The sequence below is a fragment of the Macrobrachium rosenbergii genome, chromosome 58 (assembly GCF_040412425.1).
Source record: "Macrobrachium rosenbergii isolate ZJJX-2024 chromosome 58, ASM4041242v1, whole genome shotgun sequence".
In the NCBI taxonomy this organism is placed as follows: domain Eukaryota; kingdom Metazoa; phylum Arthropoda; class Malacostraca; order Decapoda; family Palaemonidae; genus Macrobrachium; species Macrobrachium rosenbergii.
This window is the reverse complement of record NC_089798.1, coordinates 3,652,391-3,677,934: the sequence shown is the minus strand read 5'-3', so window position 1 is coordinate 3,677,934 and position 25,544 is coordinate 3,652,391. Positions and strand designations below refer to the sequence as shown.

The 25,544-nt window shown below is 39.4% G+C and overlaps 1 protein-coding gene and 1 long non-coding RNA gene across 2 annotated transcripts; one reads left to right on the top strand and one right to left on the bottom strand.

Annotated features, from left to right (window-relative positions):
- Nucleotides 1–3,201: 3,201 nt before the first annotated feature.
- Nucleotides 3,202–7,442, bottom strand: LOC136837158 (uncharacterized). The gene is made up of 3 exons (XR_010852607.1): nucleotides 7,323–7,442; nucleotides 6,321–6,406; nucleotides 3,202–3,582 (listed from the first exon to the last, which is right to left on the bottom strand). It is a non-coding gene; the product is annotated as an uncharacterized lncRNA (long non-coding RNA).
- A 14,257-nt stretch (nucleotides 7,443–21,699) lies between these two features.
- On the top strand, nucleotides 21,700–22,314 carry LOC136837184 (uncharacterized). Its single transcript, XM_067101849.1, has one exon. The coding sequence runs from the start codon at nucleotides 21,700–21,702 to the stop codon at nucleotides 22,312–22,314; it is 615 nt and encodes a 204-aa protein (XP_066957950.1).
- The last annotated feature ends 3,230 nt before the right edge of the window (nucleotides 22,315–25,544 follow it).

Genomic DNA, 25,544 nt, shown 5'->3' with positions numbered 1-25,544 from the left:
ACAGCCTCTAATATCCTCACCATGACAGCGGACAAACCCTTCGCAAAGAAGGTCTATCGAACTCGCAAACGCGTAGCCTATTTCGCCCTAAGGACGGGAATGGCAGTCAAAATCCTATCATTTATACGTTTAGAATATGCTATAACGAGCGAAATGTGGACTTTTATTCCTTCACACACACAATTACTTTACAAATTCATTACAACGAATTTCAGGATGTTATTCACCGAGCTGTGATTTTTCATTTTACATGCAGAATGAGAGAATGTGTTCAGTAATCGTGCTAATTACGTATTTTGGTTGCTATATCTCATAAAATCAGCGAAACTAGTAATATGCTATAACTATATGTAGAAATCAGAGAAGAGCTTACCAATCAGCGCCTTCCTTACAAAACGTCTATGCGCAAGGATTCATAAACTGCATATTCAGGAACTGCTACTACTGAGAGTTACCATATTTCTCCATCGGTGGTAATTCGTCTCAACTCCAGTGAAGCTGACTGCACTTAATTAGCCACCCCTAAGGAACTAAGAATTGTAAATATAAATAACTCCAAATCCCTCCCCAGTCACATTCCCACCATACGGGCGCGCACACAAATATTCTGTACAGTATTTAACGCATTTAGTTACCTTTGTAAGCTGTTTATATACTAAAAGGTTCTTCTGTAAATTAGGTTCTTCTGTAAATTCACTTCTACTAACTTTCATATGTCCTTCTGTATTCACTTACGCGAAATTTTGAAGTTTACCTTTCACTTGGTTATATGGTGGCCGGTAATAAAGTCACAGAAAAAGGATAAAAAGTCAGGGAAAAAAAAAAAAAGTCAACTTGTGGTGACCGGTAATCAAGTCACAGGGAAAAAATCACAATTTTGGGTGGAAAGATGTCAGGTTATCAAACAATCAAGTCAGTCGTGTGTGTGTGTGTTGTGTTTTGAACTTCAGAATATTAATATAATAATAATGATCTTAACAGCATAGCTAAGGAAAGAGTGGTATATCTTGGGCATTGACATCCACTTGACAAATGGCTCCCATGTAATCATGTTTCAGTACAAAGCTAAACCTATTCCAGTAGAAATACTTTACTTTTTCTGCCTCTCGTGTAAACAGCTATCTGTATTTTTACCATATTATCTAATAGGCATTTATACATAGCTAATGGTGTTCAATTCCTAGAAGCATGGAAGTACACACGAACCTTTATTAGCCTAAAGGCAGGGTTATGCGGATCTATCTGTCGTTACTTATAAATTCAGCAATGAACAGCATTAAGGGTTTTACCTACAGCGAGCAAACTCACCTATATACAATACATAAAATAAGTTTACAAAATGCGGTGATCGTATAAGCCTATTAATTGCTGTCCCTACTCGGCCACCTGGATACGATCATCCTCTCTGCTGTCTATAATTTTAGGTCAAGTAAGGAACCGTAGCTTACTTTTGCTGTGTACATACTGTACATCCCTGAAATAATGAAAATAGAAGGCACATTCACATGACAACTGAGTTTCAGTACATCTGGCTTTATTCCAGACGTACTTTAAAGGCTTCATCCACAAAAATGTTTTCTATCATTGGTTTTGGTGCCTCGCAAGGAAATCAGCTTTCATTTGCAATAATTATCAAGTATATAATTGAATTATTTTTCTGCTTCATGAATATCATTTATCTAGGATGTAACCGTATGATTTTACTCAATTTTGTATTTGTTTTACACATCAGAACATTTACAGAAAAAAATACAAAAAGTCCAGGTAATGTTTAATTTTTACCACAAAACTTTGCCATAAAATTATGACTGACTTTATTCCTGTGATTTTATTACCGTCCACCATAACTTAATGTGAGCCTTTTTCGGGCACAATTCATTTGAGCGAATTTGGGCATTAGTCAATATATCATCTGGGCGACTATTCATTATATAGTTTGGGCGATAAAATACCAAAATCCGGCAAATTGGCATCAATCATTTGGGCGAATCAGTAAAGAAAAAGTAGTAGTATTTTGGAGTTTTCACGTGGTGATAACTCTGTAATCGGTTGGCGGATAACTCTGTAGTTATCTGGTTAATAATGGCCAGTAGTTATCAGCATTAGTTATTCATTATTCTGCTATGGAAGGAAATCTCAGAAATAAACCGACGAAAAAGGTGCTTTGACATTTTCTGGCTTTTCTTTTTGTTTAGACATACTGCAGAATGTTTCGTGGCGGTGCACAAACAAAAACCAGATTTAAAGCCAGAACTCTGACTAACCTTAGTAACCCGAAGTTTGCGAATCGTAGTCATGACAAAAGGAAGACCATTTTCTTCAGTTTTTGTCCAGGCGCTCTCAATTCTAAAGCGAACCCAATTTACTGGCAATTCTACAACTAAGTATTACCCAAGAGATTGGCAAAACTAAGGACCAGAAGCACAACCCCATCCTCACGAAATCCTTTGAGCAATTTTAACATACAAAAACTTCAGATCCAGAGACAAGGTCACCAACTAATTAAACAATGCATTATATGCAAAAATCCTGCATTTCTATCGCCTCACTTACCCGATACATAAAGCCCAACGCTAAAGCCTGTGTTGTAGTAACCATCGACAGCCACAGTAACTTGAACAATTCACAGGCATAAGCAATAACCACTCCCTGGACAAAAACCATTATTGAAAATTTGCTGCCTGCTTAACTTTTTACAAACTAATTATAACCCTTGCATAACAATTTGGACTATTCAAGCCCGGAAGATCCTTAAAATATTTTCTTGGCGGTATCTCATTTCAAAGTGAATTTTCACTTCCAAGCGTTATCGCTCAAGTCACCTTAACAAGACACCTCAGCCGAATGCGATCTACAGATCATAAGGAATGAACTCAAAACAATCATTCCTTTCACCAGAGGGGTCAAAATACTATATCACTTTGCTGAATAGTAGTTTTAAATCTGCATAGGCTATAGCAAGAAAACGCCAAAATTCGAGGGTAATATACTAGAATCTCTTCAAATAATGGCTAGAATCTCCTCAACCATTATTTCAGTTACTTCATTTCTCATACCAATTTCCCCATCTTACTTCCGTTAACCAACCAATCAGCAATCAGTAACTACCATTCCCTTGATTTCATAGGACATTGTCTTTCAGGGAGTATTATAAAGTCTACCCCATCACATGACATTTTGGGGTTAAAGAAATGGACAATGTAAACAGGTTTACAGATATATTAAGCTGGTCTTCATAGATGTAAATACTATTACATATCCAAAGACATTAATTGAATAGTAGGTAGAGCACAGCATCTACTAAGCTCTAGTTGTCTGTGTAACCGAATTTAGAGCGCTTCGAATCCTCACTGGGTATGCGCAGCATCTACAAGTTGAGCTCTGGTTGTCAGGGTAATCGAATTTGGTGCGCTTCGAACCGTCAAAGGACATGCATAGCGTCTACAAGTTGAGTTCTTGTTGTCTGGGTAACAAAATTCAGAGCGCTTCGAATCCTCACAGGATATTCAGTCTTAACGAAAAGCGTTGCTTTCCATTAGTTTTAGTGTCGATGTTATGGTCTGCTGCAGCTACACCAAGAGCCTGTGCATAAGAAAAGTGGGTTTGATTTTTGAATATACTAAAAGTGTCCATGACAACCCTCTTGAAAGTGAAAATAGCCTGTTCATTTAGTCCCAGCAGCTATTCTAAGCGTATTGTAATTAATACATCTTATGAGTAAACTTTCCCATTAACGATCCCATGTATTATTATTGTTACTTCAAACGCCATCAACTTTCACATTAATCCCATATATTACTACCATTGTTCCTTAAAACTCCCAAAAAGACAACAGGATAGAGAGTGCCATCCTTTAAGATATATTTAATAGGGCACCAATCATACAATGAAACAACCGTATCTAACTTTAGTGCTACTTAACTATGAAAGGTGCCATGCAATGCAAACACTATCTGACAACTTTGGTCCTTTAGTATACATTAAGGGAACTGGAACTGCACAACCCCCGGGCCGAAAAAATTAAGTAGGGGAATTCAGAAAAGATAGGGGTTCCCAAAGCAAGCTTCGGTGCTGGAGGAAAGGTGGATGAAGGTAGGGGTCAATGAAAATATGCAACACAATCTGGACTGTATTTCGAAACATAAAAGCTTTGCTTGAAGAGTAAGAGGGGGAGGGTAGGTGTGTTGAGCGCATTGAGGGAAAGACTAACAAGACTGCAAAAATTTGAATAGCAATTTCCATTATTAACCTGCCTATTAAAATACCTGACAAGTCCACGGTATCAGTCAAAAAAAATTCTTTAACGTCCCAAGACCTAGGCCTCTTAGAAAATCATTAAGATCCACCTATTACCTGTCTAGTTCCTATTTACTAGTGGGAAAGAATTTCTAAGTTATAAGTCAAAGAGTTACCCTACCCTATTCTCAGCTCCACTAATACATTCAAACTTACATCTCATGACCACACAAAGGGTTCAAGTACTGTAATACCCTCTGCTATTAATAACTTTCACTGTCAAATGTCTCCCTAGGTCTGACTACCGCATTTTTTTACCCCAGTCTATTCCCAACATCCTTAAGATAGACTTTAGCATTTACTACCTTTATCCTAACCCCTCCATCTAAATAAAATTCGCATGTTCTTCACCCTATTCTAGCCTATCCTATATTCCCCTATCCTATATTTTAAGTGCTATGTCTAACTTCCCATTAAGTCCTAGCTACACGAAAACTATCAACCTTAGTTCTAACCTAAAGTTGGTTGGTTTGAAATTCCTGTTGTGCATGGTGACAAAAGTCACCATGCTTGTTTTTGAACTTCCTGTTGTGCATGGTGACCAAGTCACCATGCACAACATTCAAGTCCACCTTTGCCTGGCAGGTGGCAACGCCACCCCGGCAAAGGTGGACTTGTGAAGTGGCCAAAGATTAACTTAAGACGCAAAACTTTGTAACACGCAAATCTTTATGCAAAACTTATTTCAACACGCAAAACTTAATTCAACACGCAAAACTTAATTCAACACGCAAAACTTAATTCAACACGCAAAACTTAATTCAACACGCAAAACTTAATGCAAAACTTAATTCAACACGCAAAACTTTATGCAAAACTTAATTTAACACGCAAAACTTTATGCAAAACTTAATTTAACACGCAAAACTTTATGCAAAACTTAATTTAACACGCAAAACTTTATGCAAAACTTAATTTAACACGCAAAACTTTATGCAAAACTTAATTTAACACGCAAAACTTTATGCAAAACTTAATTTAACACGCAAAACTTTATGCAAAACTTAATTTAACACGCAAAACTTTATGCAAAACTTAATTTAACACGCAAAACTTTATGCAAAACTTAATTTAACATGCAAAACTTTATGCAAAACTTAATTTAACACGCAAAACTTTATGCAAAACTTAATTTAACACGCAAAACTTTATGCAAAACTTAATTTAACACGCAAAACTTTATGCAAAACTTAATTTAACACGCAAAAACTTTATGCAAAACTTAATTTAACACGCAAAACTTTATGCAAAACTTAATTTAACACGCAAAACTTTATGCAAAACTTAATTTAACACTCAAAACTTTACGCTTTTGCAGGTGACATTACTCGAACTTTAAAAATTGTCAAGTGTTCAAAAACCTCAAAATTCCAAAATAGAGACAAACTTACAATTTATAAAAAACAAAAGTAGCTGAAATTACAAGATCAAACCACTTAAGGCAAAAGTTTAAACAAACAAGTTTAAATCCACTGACTTAAAAATAACACTAGATTTACTCTACAAACTTCCACACACATCAAACTTCCACACACATCAAACTTCCACACACATCAAACTTCCACACACATCAAACTTCCACACACATCAAACTTCCACACACATCAAACTTCCACACACATCAAACTTCCACACACATCAAACTTCCACACACATCAAACTTCCACACAAACTTTTGATGCTAAAATATAACTAAACTAACGCTCAGAAATAATTAAATAGTTTAAAACAAAAAGTTCTATACCTGAAACAAAACCTAAAATTTCTTGAAACGTTCAAAGCTGGAAGACTTAAATTTTAATCTTTGCAATTTTAAAGATAAAAAAATTCAAAATTTTTAAACTAAAGTTTTCAATCTGAAAAAAATAAAAGGCATTAAAACAAAGCCTAAACTTAAACGAAAACTTGGAGTTTCGATTCTGAAAAACTAAAGAAATTAAAACTTACAAATTTCGAGTTTTGATTCTGAAAAACTAAGCTTGCTCAAGTCACTCAACTATAAAATACAAGAAATACTTACTTACCCATTAATCCTGTGTAATTCATAAGGTACCGGTACATCTAAGACAATAACTCATTGTAGCACGCTTACTTAACGACACACCCTGACCTGAAATAAGAAAATATATTAAAGCCCAAAATGTTCTAGCAAGTGGAAAGAACTAAAGGCTGTCTATTGTTACAATCAGCTGGGTCATCTAATCTTTAAAATATTAAGACAAGGGGCAGCAAGCAAGGCTTTATAAATACTGATACGCGTTATTACTAGTTCATTGCCACTTAAGCCTAGAAAGTTTAAATCAACTTAATATACCCCCATCAGCCGAGTTAGGCCTCTCTAATCCTCAAGAAACTAAGCCCTATTGCACCGAAGACTTGCTCTATTGCAGTAAAGTTAAAATCCGTAACACTGCATAAGATTGCTAGCATGGTTCAAAGTGCATAGAATTACCACTCAAAACAATCCAGGTCAGCTTAGTAATAAATAAGCTTCGAAACAGTCTTAAATACCATATTGAAAGGCAATCTACCATACCTAAAAAAATTATGAACAGTTATTGTAGGAATTTACAACAAGGAACCGAAAATTCAAAACTGGAAACTGAAAACTTTCATACGACAACTGTATGTCATAGCTCAAGCACCATAATCTAAACATTTGACAAATATAAAACTGAATACTGGCAATAGTATCCACTCGCCAACCCAACAAACCTTCAAGCACGCCTAAAATCTTGCAGTCTCTTCACAATACGACATCTGAGAAACCGCTCAAGCTTCTCTACTGTAGACCTCAAATGAATGTTGTAAACAAGACCTTTAAGTGAAGCAAATAGGTGGTTTGAAACTAGAACAAATTGTAAGTCAGGCTGGAGAGCATTTGTACACTGCGCACTAAGATTATCCAACAAAACGCCTTAAGTGATCATACAAGAAAGCAAATTTAAAAAGAACTACTCTCCTATTCTGCAGGAGCTACGATACTGACAAGAAAACGCAATTATAAAATATAAGAAGCACCTTACTTTGAAAACGTACACGCGGCCGTCAAGAGGGAATCATCCCTGCGGAGGACTATACATAAAACCAGACAAAGTGAAACCAACGTTCCTCCAGTACAGCACGACCGAGATCCCAAACACAAATGAAGGAGAGTGTCGAGTTACTATCGACGAAACCTGTCTTACCAAACTGGAGACTAAACAACACTGAAACAAGCTGTTCTTGAGGATAACAGCCAACGACCGCTGCAACTACCTGTTTGTGGGACGTCACTTTATCGCCCTTTCGCCACCGAAGTAGTTTAAGGCGACGATCAGAAAATCGAAAGAAATTATTATTATTATTATTATTATTATTATTATTATTATTATTATTATTATAGTGTTGCTGTTGTTTTCAGCAGTGCTTGGATATAAGAGTTCATGAATATTACTTTTTACTAGCGTACTTAATTTAGTATACTGTATTGTGTTCATCTTATCGTTCATCGTATACGGCCCGGTGCTGAAACAAAGGGTATTATTATCATTATATTATTAGTTAATGCAACATGGCGTCACAATGGCATGGTCATAGACAAAAATATTATAGAACACTTTTGTTAAGGTGATTCAACGGTGAGCTTATAACTCGCACCGATGAATGCAAGGTAATTTTTATAATTAAATTTATTATTACTAATAATAAAAGTGCGTAGGTTCGTAATCTGCTACGGTAAAAGGCCACCCTCAGCGATTTGCCATATGGATTCAAGGCTTGATGTGATAAATATATCCCAAAATTTGGGGAAATTGAGAAGGTAGGAGGACAAAGTGGCAATGAATAAATAATTTATATCTGTCGTAAGTGATATAATTGGCGGCTACTTCGAACAGTGGTCAATGAATTTACTGGAACCAGATCATTCTGTTCGATCATCGCCTGATATTTGAATCCTGTTTCGACAGTATTAGATGGGGCTATGAAAACTATTATCATCAGGATTATACACACATACATATAGATAGATAGATAGATAGATAGATATTAAGCCACCAATATACTTTAATATCCAGTTCACTACGCCTCGGGAATAACAACGTACATCCAAGAGGAATTATGATTAATAAATGTTTCGTCACCAATTCTCAAGAGAGGTATAAGTTGACATCGACTCTGCTGTACATGCCTGTCGAACTCAGATTTTATACTTAGAATCGATATCAACCCATCTTCACCATGATAGCTGATTGGTAAAATTGTAACTGGTGGCTAATTTTGAATTCGTCGAATTTGTCTTATACACCGAGGGTTTTCTTATATTCACAAACATTAGGCCACAAATATAAAATATCCAGTTCACTACATTAGGCGGAGCTCTTAAAAATATGATCATATATATATATATATATATATATATATATATATATATATATATATATATATATATATATATATATGCTGCTCACACAAATATTTAGCCACAAATATCGTTTATTGTCTAATTTACTGTACCTCACGAATAGCTTACAACCAGAAGAATTATAACTGATACGTGATTCGTTATAAGTGATATTCGAAACGTTGCTTATTTAGAAATAATGTTGTACTTTTGACCATGGGTGATGTACAGTGACTTTTGACCACCGACCCATCAAGAAAGGTGTAAGTTGATATCAACTCTGCTGTATAGGCATAATTCTCTTTTATTTTGATGGGCATTAATAAGAGCATTCTCTATGATTGTTCGATATGAAGGCAGAAGGGTAGTCAGGTTCGGTGTCCCTATAGACATGTTCTTAATGCCTCTACGCAGGGGAGTTTTATTTTGCTAGTATATCCCTTATTTTGTTATGCCCATTGGTTTGAAGAGAGATCTATCTTACTGGCTTGGTTGATGGCTTTTCCGCCGTCATAGTGAAGCAGTTGGTGGAGTTGTTTACAGATGAAATCGACTCCTTTGTCTATGCAACCGTCAGAACAGGTCCCTGGTCCTCCGAGAAAAAAATTACACTGATACCTCAGTCTCCATTGATACTGCAATGTCATGATAGTTAGGATATGAATGCAGGAAACAGAGAACGCTGGTCTTCTATAGACGTTGAAACTGTTCTTGAATGATTCCCTATTGATATATCTAAGAAGGCTAGTTCCTGATCTTTTCTCATTCAGTTTTAAACGTAATGCTAGAAGTGAATTCATTTTGCTGCAAATAGATACCAAAATCTTCTCAACTATTATTCCAGAACGTGAAAATGTCATCAACGTGTCGCACCAAATCCACTTTGGGACTGAGTCATTAAGTACAAGCGGACATTGGCTTAAAAGGGAATAGCAGGCTGCCTATCCCACATTAAAACCTTTGTAAACCTTTCAGTTAAAAGAGGGCATGTTATTGGTTACACGGAGCTTGATTAATTCAACTTTTTTTCACTGCCCAGAGGAAATAGGTCTTCGTAAGGAGTTGATTTTTTCCCTTATGAAATTCAGGATGTCGTTTACAGGAACTTTTGTGAATAATGATTCCGCGTCCTGGCTTATGAGCGTTATGTCGTTCACTATAATATTTAATTTATAGAATTTCTGAATAGAATCCTCTGCGTGGTTTATAAACTACCTAGGAAATGTGTCAGCAAACCTGCTAAGTTTCGGATAGAGTAAAAATGAACGAGACTTAATTCCACAAAACTGGCAGTCAGAGAATGCCTTTCTTATGGGTTATAACGAGTCCGTAGAAATATGGTAAAGAGTTGCTGACGAATCCACGTAAAAAGTCACAGGTAAAAAAAATCAAAGAAAAAAAGTCATGCTTAGGGCGCCGATGCTGACCAAGTAGGACTTCCCCTAACTACTGAACAACATAATCACGACGATATAAACTATATTGACCGGAGATCGTTGAGGATATGGAATCGATAGTCACAAAATTTATACTTGTTAAGCAACTATCCATAGCAAATCAACCTCTTAATTACCTTATAACTACTGAATGTTCATTTTAAGATTGGCTTTTAGCTTCTGCTTAATCAATCTTGACTATTTTAATATTTCATTGTATATATGAAGAGGTATGTTTGGAAACATGCGAAAACTCACGTTATTATTACATTTGCATATGTATATACAGTACAGCTATGGATTTCGTAATCACCATAAATTCTTTAATATTTTACTATTGCATACCACTATAGCCTTTTGAGTGAACAGTGGTATAGCCTTTTGAGTGAACATACTCGACAAATGCCGAGGAAGAAATACCAATGAGGTTTATGCTCTGGGGAGGTGAAAGCCAACAGCTGGTGGATCTATGCCCAAGGAGACGAATACCAGTGTGGATTATGACCACACCCAAATCGGTTTTCCTTACCTAGAATTTTGAAAAAAGAGAATGTAGAAGTGAGAAAATATGAAAAAGTCAGACAAACAGACAAACACAGCAAGAAACATTGCAAGAACTGATAGACAACACCAGAATAAAATGCAAAAGCAACACATGTCGGTATCTAACAATAACAAAGACTGTATATATAACAACCAAGCCGACGCTGAACGTCCAGATGGAAGGAGTTAGAGCAAGGCCTCCCCACCAACTGCCTGAGGGGAAGAACACAAGGTCAAGGTCACTTCATAACAATCCCCCAACCAAAATACTTCAGAAGAAATCAGTAAATTTATTAGACCCATAAGAACAAGAAACAATGTAAAACTAAGTTTCACAATGGAATTACCTTATGTAAATATATTGTACATAATTAACCACCTCCCAGTAACTAGGCATTGTAAATATAAATAATAACCCCAAAACCCTCCCCAGTCACATTCCCATCATACACATACACACACAAATATACTGTACGAGTATGACACATTTTCCTGCCTTTGTAATCTGCGATATGTTTATATACTAAAAGGTCCTTCTGAAAATTCACTTCTACGGACTTTTTTTATGTCCTGTATTCGCCTATACGAAATTTTTAATATTTTCCCTTCACTTGGTTATACTGAACTTAACTACACTGAAATTGCATGGCTCCCTGTTCGCCACCTTTTGTTTACTGCCGTATCTGTGATAAACAGCAATTTATCTTTTCTAACTGGGCTGTGGTAGTAACATCAGTTGTTACTGAAGCAATGGTATTTACCCCACGTGCAAACTACCGTTGCAGCAGCTCGGACATAAACAGTGAACCAGAAATAGCTTCGGCTTGGGAAACAGCAAATTGCTGTAATTCATAACTCACTCGCATTATACAATAGGTGGTGATACGAATTTGCGGGTTTTTATTTCAGTTTAATACAAGATGAGGAAGTGATGATAACTGCTCAAGTTGGAAAAAAAAAAAACAAAGCCTTTGCTTGTTTCCAGAGCCCGTACATGAATTTTTAAGTAAAACGAATTATTGTTGTGATGGTTCATAGCTATTTTCATTTTTATTTTATCCAGTTTCATTACTTTCTCCTTTTTCATTACACACACATACACACATATATACAGTGTATATATATATATATATATATATATATATATATATATATATATATATATATATATAATCATGAAACTACAAATGTCAAATAATATCAAATTCACGCTACCTCAGGAATATCTCCGATGGAGAATTGTCGCGCGAATGGGAATTTATATAAGTTATAAATGGATTGGTACCACCGGAATACAAACCCTCAACACGGAACCTATTCAGCGACTCCAGTTGACGTTACCACTGCGCTATCAAGAGAGGTATAAGTCATTGCGGAGTCTGCTGTACTGCTTTTACCCGTCGTGAGCGGGGAAATTGTACTTAGCCTCGGCAATGACCCACCTCCGCCGTGATAGTTCATTGGTACGTTTGGAACACACAGGTCTTATTATGAAAATTTTTATCACAGCAGACTCAGCAATGACTTATACCTCTCTTGATAGCGCAGTGGTAACGTCAACTGGAGTCACTGAATAGGTTCCGTGTCGAGGGTTCGTGTCCTGGCGGTACCAATCCATTTATCACTTATATAAATTCCCCTTCTGTGACAATTCTCCATTGGAGATATTCCCGAGGTAGCGTGAATTTGATATTAAGCGACATTTGTGGATTCATGGTTATATATAATTCACGGTGTGATAAAAAATTTCATAATAAGAGCTGCGTGTTCCAAATGTACCAATGAACTATCATGGCGGAGGTGGGTCATTGCCGAGGCTAAGTACAATTTCCCCGCTCATGACGGGTAAAAGCAGTACAGCAGACTCGGCAATGACTTATATCTCCCTTGATAGCGCAGTGGTAACGTCAACTTGAGTCGCTGAATAGGTTCCGTGTTGAGGGTTCATGTCCCGGCGGTACCAATCCATTTATCACTTATATAAATTCCCCTTCGGTGACAATTCTCCATCGGAGATATTCCCGAGGTAGCATGAATTTGATATTAAGCGACATTTGTAGCTTCATGATTGCATATAAATCACGGTGTGATAAAAAATGTCATATATATAATATATATATATATATATATATATATATTTTTATAAATATTTACGCTGTTCGCCCTCGAACATTTAGGGATAGAAATATCAGCCTGACTGAGACAGGAAATTGCTTTGTCCCAAGCTAGAAGCGTCTTCAGTTCAAACTTTATCATCCGTTGGAGAAAGGAATAGGTAGCATTTAGGCATTTAACCCCATAGGCTGGAAAGTTTGTAAACAAAATATGTTAGGGCATTAGGGACCTAAGCCTCAGAGAGGGTTTACGCTCAATGACCCCTAGTTATGGTGGCCCTTAAGCTTTATTCTATGCATTCGACGATGCCTTTGTCAAGGTCGGATTGCCCGGGCGGTATAAGTCCTCCTCTGGAAGAACGGCGAGGTCGGGTCAGTGAGAGAGATCCCAGCGGTCACGGAACCAGGGTGACGCTGCGTGCGTGCCCGAACGATATTCTTTATTACTTTCTCTCCCACGTCTATCTTAATTAGTGAATTGGGAAGACTGCCAGAATACGACTCCTGAGGTTCCTCGTTTGCGCAGCGACTCGGCGTTCACGGTAAGTCCGATTCTTGTTGAAGCTTCGTCGATTGACTAGTTCTTTTCTGTATTTCACATTTTTTCTTTGTTTTCTTCCTTCAGCCACCACTTAGGTATATGTGTTTACAAAGTCTAGATTAAGCCTAATTATTTTATTGTTAACTTCAACCCCATTATTCCAGTAAAATACCTAGGATTTAGGGTAAGCAAAATCAGGTTAAATCTCGATGCTTTTTTGTATGCCTCGCGTCCGAATGTTTGGGAGAACCGTTGCGTTTAAAATCAAATTCATCTCAAATATTCTTTGTTAAGGTTAATAACCCTTAACTGGCGACCTTTGGCTAATTAACGTCTGTCTTTGAGGTTAACTTTTGGCTTCAAGTGACAGGTTACGTGTAATCTTGGTTTGCAGGGCCGTAAAATTTACGTAAATTGAATAATACATGATCAACCAAGACTCCTCACACGTAACATTGGCGACCTTGCGTAGAATCTAAAGTACATTTTAGAGAAAGAATCTGGAGAAAAGGAAATTAAAATTACATTAATTCCAAAAAAAAAAAAAAAAAAAAAAAGTCAGATATTGAATTCCATTTCATTCTTCCAAACAAGGAACGAGGCATAATAATAAGCAGTAAAGAGGATAGTTATAATAACAAGTGTAGCGAGAATTAGCGTAGGAAAGGGTGCGTCGAGAGCAGAGAGTCATAATTTGTAACGGTTAAGACAAGGGCATTTTACCGTGTTCGGACCGTGAGAGAAGTCGTTCAAGTAACGTATCTTAAGGCCGAGAAAAGCGGAGCCCATTTCATGTACACAAAGTAATTTAGAAATCGCGTCGGCAATTCCGATCGTTATTGTTTGCATATAGCGGGAATCATTCAAAAACCGTGTCAGTGAAGTGGCGAACGAACGGAAGTAGTAATTGTATCATAAAATACATTTTCAGTAAAGTAAATTTGGTCCGTTCCAAATCACGCAAATCTATTCCATTGTTTGCCGAGGATGTTTCACTGAGAGAACGATAACAACAGACACAAAGTTGTTTGGTAATTTAGTTTTCCATCCGTAACGTAAAACGCTATGCATGATTGGTATATTTAAAGTAAAATCTGGATACCTGCATTTGTTTCGTTCGTTGTTTGAATTTGTGCTAAAGAAAATACGTTTTGACGCGGTTGTTTGAACTGTTTGTGAGAGACCGGCCATTTTGGGGTTCCTTCAACAGAGGTTGTTTTGAAATTTAGGCCTAACGGGATTTTCCGCCATCTTAAGACCTTGTTATTGTCATTCTCTGTTGTGACCACTCTGCTCCCAGCCCTTTTTGGAACTTTTTTTCTCGGCGTAGTAGAAGTTAGACAGACTTCGGTAGACAAAAAAAAAAAAAAAACCAAAAGATAATTTAGGCAGGGAAAGATAGGCCTTAGTTAGGAGTAATACCACAAGTTCCTATACGAATACCTACTATAAAAATCATATAAAGAAAATTTAAAATTTTTACGATAAACTTTTGTGACGTCGGCTCCCGGGAAAATTAAGATAATAAAGTAATCCCTAAGGAAGCCAAGACGACGCATCTATATCATTTTATTAAGATCCATGCCATTGTGCATGTATAAAATCTTTGTTTACATGTTCTCAAGCAGCAAGAAATTCGCTGATTGAAAATCTCTCTCTCTCTCTCTCTCTCTCTCTCTCTCTCTCTCTCTCTCGTGTCATTCAAGTAAGCATTCCTAACCTAAGTGTACGTGACCCTCTTCAAAGAAAGAACGGCCGACACTAGGCTAATTAATTCGAATACTTTAACCAAATAAAAGAAACACCTCTGTCCCACAATAGATGAGGACAAGTTAAGAGTAATTACGATATAGTGATAAACTGTCGGTCACGAGTGAGGCCTGCTATCCAGACCGAAGCAAACAGTAGTTTTCACCCTCTGAAAAAGAAGGGGCCAGCCGTTGCCGGTACTGGGACCAGCCACTCACGAGGATCTTTAAAAAAAAAAAAAAAAAACCCAAATTCACTTTATTCCACAGTGCCAATAATTTGCAGCACTCATCACTGGAATAGCTTACTTTCTATCTCTCTCTCTCTCTCTCTCTTTTACCTTCCCTTTCTCTCTCATTCGATTGTTGCACTCTGCAGGGGTGTAGAGTGCCTTTCCTCCCATATAGCCTAGTTGGACTCCAGTAGAGGGTCCCTAGGAACACATTGGCACCATAAGTGCCACCAAGCAAGAATCCAGAAAAATAAATAAAACAAAACAAAGGGAACACAGAAGAGAAGGTTCTTCTGGAACCTAACCTGCACCAGTGCCTAGGGATACTGAGTGCCACCAGTGTGACCTGTACACGGCACACCCAAACTACAGTGCCACCTTTTGAAAGGGTGCCACGTCATTGAAGAGACACTTCCTCGCTGCCCAAGTACGCCCAGTCGACCCGGTTAGACGCCCTTCCCCACCAGAACCATGGCAGCAGAGCATTATAAAACTTTCCTGGGGCTGGGGACGGCGGCAGGTCTCACCGGGCTCGGAACTTACTACCTGGGTTAAGGAGCAAGTGGACGACTTGGCCAGCGGGGAAGGAAGAAAGACTCGAGCAGAGGAAGTATGAAGAAGACCGAAGGGTGTATGAAGCCGAGCAAAGGCAATATGAAGAGGAAAGAGAAGAAAGAAGGAGACAGCATGAGTTAGCCTGCAAGGAAACTGAGTTAGCCCTAAAAGAGAAGGAGCTCGAGCTTGAGAGAGCGAAAATGGAGAATGCAGAAGCTATGGCTAGCCATCAAGCCTCCAGTCCTACACCTGCTGCATCAAACGTGCCAATTTCAAGCATCAATTCCCTAGTCCCCAAGTGGACTGAGGACGAGCCAGAAGCATGGCTGGAGGAGATCGAGGCTCTTTTCGATAACTACAGCACCACGGAGACGGAGAGAGCCTTAATACTAGCCAAGCATATGGAGGGAAAAGCCAAGGCAGCGCTTCGCTCACTGGAGAAGAGCCAGAGAGGCAACATGGCGGAAGTTCGTAGAGTCATTACCAAGGCCTACGAGATAACCCCAGAAAAATGGAGACAACGGTTCCGAGGTCTTGCCAAGGAAGTCGGCTGGTCTTGGACAGAATGGGCATGTCACAAAACCCAGTCCGGTACGCGCTGGTTCGACTCCTTGGCCTGCACGACGTTTGAGGATCTCTTCAATCGGACCATGCTAGAAGACCTTTTCCAATGTGTGCCAGGGCCCCTTGCAGTATATCTTAACGATAAACAGCCCTCCACACTTATGGAAGCTTGTCGCATGGCTGATTCGTGGGAAACCTTCAATCAGTCGATAGCACCTCTCAGAAGCGAATCATCCCTCCGGCCTACCTCTCGAACTCCACTCGCCCGAAGAGTGGACTGCCTAGCAAGACCCTGTGCAACTATTGCAAGAAGGGGGCCATGCTGAAGCTGAGTGCCGATACAAACTCGGCACTAATAAGCAGCCTAACCCTACCAGCCAGAACTCCGCTCCCGATTCATCCGCTCAGCCCTCTCCTCCAACAGTTACTGCAGGCCACCGAGCCCATCCAAAAGGCCCGTGCAAATCCTGTGGGGCTGCTAGCCACTACAATGCTGGATCTCCGGCCTGTCCACATCATGTACCCACCACCAAATTTGTCAACCTAATCAGCACTTCATTCTCTGCGGCTGGTCCGCACCGGATCCTTTACCCCGAGAGACTGGAAACCCAGTACATCTCGGTGGCCCCTCTTCAGAGCACTAGCCTGCCCATGACCCTTCCGGTCACAGTAGACACTGCGGCAGATATTAGCCTGATCGCCAGGGCCCAAGTGCCAGCCGGTGCCATGGTTGACGAAGAAACCCGGTGGGAAATGAAGTGGATAGAGGGCCACGCCATTACCGTTCCTACTGTCCAACTCCAGGTTATGACACCTTGGGGCACGATACCCCACCGCCTCGGCGTGGTAGGTGGAATTCGGCCCGGAGTGGCCTTCTTGTTGGGTCGGGATCTTCTCTGCGGAAGCCCGTCACCACCGCCACTCCGCAGCCACGTTACCGCCTCCACGGCGGCCCCAGTTGTAACTCCCAAAAATGACAAACCTCCACCTTCCGCCCACCAAAGTGGTCCGCGGAAGGGGCGCCACCCAACCTATTTCAGGCCTAGCCCTCTCCAATCGCGAAGGGCTGGCCCACCAAGAGGTCTTCCCCCTCCGCGAAGAGAGATTCAGGAGGAGCAGTACCGCTGCAGGACGTGCAAGCGGGCAGACCACTCCACAAATTGGGAGGGCTGCCCAAACAAGCAACGCCCAGCGGACGCCCCCGAACAAAACTCTAGGAGAGGCTACGATCTCCCGCTGGGGCAGGAATCTCTGCCGCAGCCAACCACAAGTCGTCCGCGAGGTAGTGCACCTCCGGACCCCTCATCAGGCATGCCTGACCCTCAACTGCTGCCAGTGCCACTTGCGAGCACTGAGCAGTGCCAGACTTCGTCCGTCCCGGACGTTGAGCTACCAATGGAAAAAGCCCCTATGCCGGGTCTAAATCATGAGGCGAATCCTCCTCCGGGAGATTTAGGATTCCCCATGCAGTTGATCATCGCGACTGGAGAGCCTCCAGCACCGAAACTACTTCTTTGCAAGATTCTTCTTTGCAAAATTTGAATCCAGGGGATGAACCCCTGGAGGATCGAAATGGTACCCCTCCCTTGGAAGACCAGGAACTGGCATCCTCGGACGCAGAAGTCGAGATCGCTCTCGCTCCGGTTGTCGCAGCAGCCGGAGTAGGGAGTCCTCCCGCAGCTTTGCAGTTGCCCCTGACTTCGCGCCCGCTAGCCCTTCTGGCCTGTCCCCGGAGTTGGTGCTCTCATCACCTGCTAGGCCAGCTACTGATAGGCCTTGGACGAAAGCGAAGAAGAAGAAGAAGAAGGGGCGGAAGAGAGCCCAGTAGTTGCCGAGCTATAAGCTCCTCCTGGCACTAGTGCCCTCTTGGCACAGTGCCCTAACATCTAAGAGTGATCCTGGCCCCTTGCCCAGAGGAGGTAGCCAGTGTGATCTCTTCCTTTTATTTGTACCTAGCCTAGGCCACCTTAAAGTACAGTACATCAATTTAGTAGCCTTGTTCTTTCCACTTACCACCGAGCCGCAGTAATCATGTAAGTAGCCTAACTAATTTCAGTAATCTTAACTATTGTGAAACGAGCCACGATGCTCGTGACACGCATGGCCTAAGACCTCAGTGAGGCACCCATTTATCATATGAGGCAACCCTCATGAATTAACTAGTAAATTTTAATTGTATTAAACATAAACCATGTTGTAATTTAGTTAGAATATTAACTCTTATGTTGGTGCTACGGTCGGGTTAGGATAGGTTAGGCTAGGGAATATCATAGAATGTACCACTAGGCTAGGTCTAAAACACATCTTGATTGTAGGAGGTAGCCTATAAAAACCGTGAGCACCTTCTAGTACTATTAGAATTAGGTTAAGTAGTGATTATAGCTCATATCCTATCTAGGGTTAGGTAGTTCTGTAGATAGGTAGGCTAACCAGGACTAATCTGCTCAGGGGAAGGAGAGTAACCTACGAGAGGCGAACAGCTTGCTTAGTATAGACCTTCACGCCCGAAAAGGGAGTGAAGGCCCTCTTAAAGGGGGGAGCTTTTATAAATATTTACGCTGTTCGCCCTCGAACATTTAGGGATAGAAATATCAGCCTGACTGAGACAGGAAATTGCTTTGTCCCAAGCTAGAAGCGTCTTCAGTTCAAACTTTATCATCCGTTGGAGAAAGGAATAGGTAGCATTTAGGCATTTAACCCCATAGGCTGGAAAGTTTGTAAACAAAATATGTTAGGGCATTAGGGACCTAAGCCTCAGAGAGGGTTTACGCTCAATGACCCCTAGTTATGGTGGCCCTTAAGCTTTATTCTATGCATTCAACGATGCCTTTGTCAAGGTCGGATTGCCCGGGCGGTATAAGTCCTCCTCTGGAAGAACGGCGAGGTCGGGTCAGTGAGAGAGATCCCAGCGGTCACGGAACCAGGGTGACGCTGCGTGCGTGCCCGAACGATATTCTTTATTACTTTCTTTCCTACGTCTATCTTAATTAGTGAATTGGGAAGACTGCCAGAATACGACTCCTGAGGTTCCTCGTTTGCGCAGCGACTCGGCGTTCACGGTAAGTCCGATTCTTGTTGAAGCTTCGTCGATTGACTAGTTCTTTTCTGTATTTCACATTTTTTCTTTGTTTTCTTCCTTCAGCCACCACTTAGGTATATGTGTTTACAAAGTCTAGATTAAGCCTAATTATTTTATTGTTAGCTTCAACCCCATTATTCCAGTAAAATACCTAGGATTTAGGGTAAGCAAAATCAGGTTAAATCTCGATGCTTTTGTATGCCTCGGCGTCCGAATGTTTGGGAGAACCGTTGCGTTTAAAATCAAATTCATCTCAAATATTCTTTGTTAAGGTTAATAACCCTTAACTGGCGACCTTTGGCTAATTAACGTCTGTCTTTGAGGTTAACTTTTGGCTTCAAGTGACAGGTTACGTGTAATCTTGGTTTGCAGGGCCGTAAAATTTACGTAAATTGAATAATACATGATCAACCAAGACTCCTCACGCGTAACAATATATATATATATATATATATATATATATATATATATATATATATATATATATATATATATATATATATATATATATATATATATATATATATATATATATATATATATATATATATATATATATATATATATATATATATATATATATATATATATATATATATGAAATAGAAAAAATGTATCGTCGAATCGAGTGAATTCTACAGTTGGGTTTGTTTAGAAAAGAAACTCATTGATGCATTTTTTAAAATTTCACTTATTCCGCGTGGGACGATGACGAATCTAGCCGTCAGTGCTGCCAACACTGGCTATTAACTAAACACTGGTAATGGGCCTGATGGTTGCTTCTGTTAATTGCCTTGTCATTCATAAAATATTAATTTATTTCGGCTGAAATATTTACCATGACTATAAGTAAGGAATGTTGTATCGACTTACATAAAATTTATTACATTAGATTAACCAAAAATATATTTTTTGACCTTTGAAGACAGAGGAAGAGAATATGAAATACTAAAAATTAATTTTGGTCCTATTTCATTACATCTAAAACGGTGGTAGGTGTTATCTTATTTCTGAGAACTTTTAATATACTTTAGAATAAACTATCAGCTTTCCAATGGTACCACTTTAGTGATAATAAAAATTACACGGGTAAAATTAGGAAGCATTTTGTGGAAACTTACAATGCGTCTAAATCTTCAACTGTTCACCCAGGAGTAAATGACCAAGACCTGAGCGTAAACATTTGGGCTGACCCGTCTGGACCGGAGAGGGTTAAGAATAGGTTCAGTGAGAGGAGTCGACGAGGGAGAAGGAATTTGCTGACCCAGGGATATGCCACCACTACCAGAGAATCTTAGAAAAGTAAGATGACTGATGCTGTTCTTAAAACAGGTACAGCAATAGAATATGACCCTATTTGACCTGGGGATAGGGTCATTAACAGTAGTTGGCAGCAGTGTTAGACATGAATAGATAAATGGATAGGGTTAGATTATGCTTCCGAAGAGACACACCTTATTAATGCTGGCATTGGAATCTCAGAATAGGACTTTGATGGTTCAGCGATTCAGCTTAGGATGCTGTTGTTGAGACACACCCAAGTCAGTGTTTCTCAAGTGTGAGTCTCTGTGTGTGTTCAATTATGTTAAGTTCACACATTCACGTATCAAGGCACGCATGCCCATGCACTGCCGAAATTTGTGAAACGTGACCATACGCTAGGTGTATAAGCCCCGCCCAACTGGATACATGTCATGGGCTGATGTGTGTAAAGCAAGCGTATTACAGTGAGCCGCAAATGTACGCACTCTGTAAGCGTGACGTGACGCTTACTGAAAGTGGCCCGACAAGAGACAACGCAGGTAAAAGTAGTGCGTGGCAGAGCACGTAACACCGACGTACGTATACCGTATGTGTAACGTTGTGTATTACTGAGTTGCATCAATGTCACGTTGTCCCCACATACTACAGGGGTTAAACCCCAGCTATAAAAGGGCTGACAGTGTCACAAGTGTGGCTAGTCACTGACATAACACCACAGCATCAACACATACTACCATCCTGCTGAATCAACATGGAGGACATAGCTGAAATCCGTGAACTTATAGCTATAGTAAGTAGGGATAGAAGAGAAATGTTGCCGTTTGTCGTCAAGTATGTGCACACCATGTTGTTGCTGAAGATTGCAATGATTGCTGCAAAGCACACAGAGCAGAAAAAAAGGCAGCCAAGGAGGGTGTGGGCGTGGCCATACCTGCAGAAAAGGATGGAGCAAGGTCATTATGACAACCTGATGGAGGAGTTGTTAACCCAAGCCCCAGACCTGTACAGAAATTTTATCTGCATTGACAGGGGCCTCTTCAATGAAACTGTTGAACGAGTCACACCCTACATTCAGAAGAAAGTGACATTCTGGAGGAAACTCATTGAGCCAGGCCTACGGGTTGCTATCACCCTACGTTTCTTCGCTACAGGCGATTCATACAAGAGTCTGCAATACTCGTTCTGGGTAGCCCACAACACCATTAGTTACATCGTACCAGAGACCTGCAGGGCCATTGTTGCTGCCTTCAGGGATGAGGAGCTGCAGGTGCCACAAACACCTGTAGCTTGGCAGGAGGTTGCACGGGGTTTTGAGGAATGGTGGAACTTCCCCCACATAATTGGATCTATAGATGGCAAACATATTAGGCTCCGTAACCTCCCCAAGATGGTACGCATTACTTCAACTACAAGAAGTTCTTCTCCATGGTATTACTTGCAGCTGCTGATGCTTCATACAAGTTCCTACACGTCGACGTGGGTGCCATTGGGTCAGAGTCAGACGGTGGTGTATTTGCCCAGACCCGACTGGCTGAAATGCTGTAGCAAGAGGAAGTAAATCTTCCCCAAACTGATGCCCTGCCAGGTCAACCTAATGGATCTCCTGTGGCCTATTTCCTAGTTGGTGATGATGCCATCCCCCTGAGGAATTACCTTATGAAGCCCTACCCCAAAAGAGGCCTAACCAAGGACAAACAGATTTACAACTACAGGTAACTACAGGTTAAGTATGGCACGCAGGATGATAGAGAACGCCTTTGGGATTCTGGCAAACAGATTCAGGTTTTAATATATGATATGTTTCTTTTAACAGGAATTCTGGGATCGTCCTGTGAGGACAAATGTTTTGGAAGTGGTGTTTATTCATTTACATACTATATGACATTTATTGTGGTCTAGAATAATTATGAACTTTTTGCTTTGTTTGGTGGCCAGGGTTTAGTCACTAGTATTGGTTGGTCTAGGATCATTAATCTGGATATTTGTAAACCAGAATTTCCTCTAGTGATGATTTCCATTTATAGAGGGTGGAATTCACTCTATTTCATGATCGTAGCTTTTGCTGAATCACTTTCGTTAAATTTGCAAATGAAGTCTAGTTTTGTGTATCAGTGTTCAATTCCAGTAGGCCTTTGTTTAAGAATAGGTTCAGTGAGAGGAGTTGATGAGGGAGAAGAAATTTGCTGACCCAGGGATGGGCCACCGCTACCAGAGGATCTTAGAAAATTAAGATGATTGGTGTTCTTAAAACAGGTACAGCAATAGAATCTGACCCTACTTGACCTGGGGATAGGGTCATTAACACACACACACACACACACACACACATATATGTTCACACACACATATACATACACATTTATGACATTACTAAAAGAGGAACATATTTCCAAGATCTTTTCTCTTTAAGCTCGTAACCTGTTCCAAGGGTCACAGTTTCCTATAATACTCCCATAATGCACATTCAGAGATTCGGGCAAGTTACCTCCAAATGACGCCACCCACGGCCCAAGTATGATAATAACAATAATAATGTCAATTCAATCTGATTCAGTGGCTATGAATCTTATACTGAAATAGTGATTTTAATATATGAACAACTTAAAATTTTATTGCAAATATGTCAAATTGTGTGCTTCGTGCTCAGCCCTATTCCAGTTTAGAAGTTCACTAACTCCAGTCACCATGTCTCCAGTTTCAGAAGATGGAAAAACGAAGTCGGTCGTTATACAAAGCCTTGAATGATGAGTGACACTTCGGAAGCCTAAAGCGAGGAAAAGATTCTCAGGGACTCCAGCCAAGCATCCTGGAGAACTTCAGAGTTCTTTGGATCATTTATTGGAGGACGTGAAATACTATGATGTACGGTTCAAATGAGAATGACATGCAAAATGGGTGCTTTAAATACTTTTAACAACTATAGTTGACAATAAAATTATTGTATTGATGACGTCTGCATTGCTAGTTTTCTAAAACATAACTTAAAGTCATAACTGTTACATAATGTACTTGAATTCATATAATATAAAAGTCGAGTGGATCTTGTTTGTCTGCCCCGGTGTGAAAAGCGTAGTGTCGGGCGCTTAGGTTCGTATAGTTTCATATCAACCGTGCAAACTATAGCGGCGGCGGCAGGCCGACGTGCGTGCAGCATAGAGCTCGCCATCAAGCTCGTTCATATAGTACTTTGCTAAACATATTTTCACGATTATAATTCTTGTCAAATACCCAGTTCAAATCAACTCCCACTATCCTCGTCTCCGTTGAGGTCCTCCTCAGGGGTTCCTGGGGATTTCTGGGCATCATGCTTCGGCAAATCGGTTCCACTCTCGTTGGCGCAGGTGTCTACCTCCTGGGGCTGCCCAAGATTAACTTAGTGGACCCTCCTGAGGGTCACACTTCGTCGACAGGCTTTCCTCACAGTGTTTAATTCATGGGGGAGCTTGTTCGACATGGTTCTGGACGTACCTCGCCCAAGCAGGTTTCTCTAGAGGGCGGCCCAGAGAGAGACAGTTCAATGGCCGAGAGGATATATATATATATATATATATATATATATATATATATATATATATATATATATATATATATATATATATATATATATATTACTAAAAGGATCTCATTCAAACTGGATGGTATCTAACGGATACTTGATAATGTGGACTGTTTGTCCAAGAGAGCTTGTAACTTTTTCTGAATAAAAACTCCGTTAGATACCATCCAGTTTGAATGAGGTCCTTTTAGTAATTCTACTAATGCACAGAACAATTGTGTATGTGATAAAGTTATATATATATATATATATATATATATATATATATATATATTAACAAATATACCAAAAATTATATATATATATATATATATATATATATATATATATGTATATACATATATATATATATATATATATATATATATATATATATATATATATATATACATATACATATACATATACATATACATACATACATATATATATATATATATATATATATATATATATATATATATATATATATATATATATATATATATATATACACACACACACACACACATATATATATATATATATATATATATATATATATATATATATATATATATATATATATATATATATATATATATATATATATATAATATGTGTTAGTGTGTGTATGTGTATATATGTATATACATTATATACAGTATATATATATAATTTTGGCATATTTGTTTTCTCTTCAGACAATCTAGCAAATGCTCCAACACTTGTATGATGATCAGAGGTTAAGGGACGACGACGCAATGACTGAGAGCCACGTGCCATCAGGCTATCAGGGTTATTAACGCCCTGGTCAAAGTTACTCTAATTTCATTCATATCCGTTGCATTCGACTTCATTGTTCTCGGTCTGCTCACTAGGAAAAACAGGTAAAAAACGCAATCGAGTTTCCTGTATAGCGTATAATGCTGTATGAAACACTCAGCCGTGGCCCATGAGTCTTCCAGCCACGGCCCAGTGGTGGCCCGTGGACGGACAACCAAAGCCATCTCAATAGTTTTCTTTTACAGAAAACAAAAAATATTCTCACTGCTTCTTGGAATACTAGACAAGATCATATATAATGTCGATTTTGCCTTTATTATTTTGGGTAGAAATAATCCAATCATAAATTTTTAATTCAACCATTCCAAGTTAATACAAGGCCTCTTGATACATTGTACGGGATCCGTGTGAATTATTAGCCATGTTTGCTTCTCCAGTTTGAACTTTTAATGAGTTGTTTATTGAAC

Coding starts and splice junctions, on each gene's coding strand:
- LOC136837184 (XM_067101849.1), top strand. CDS start 21,700: ATGGAGCAAGGTCATTATGACAACCTGATGGAGGAGTTGTTAACCCAA.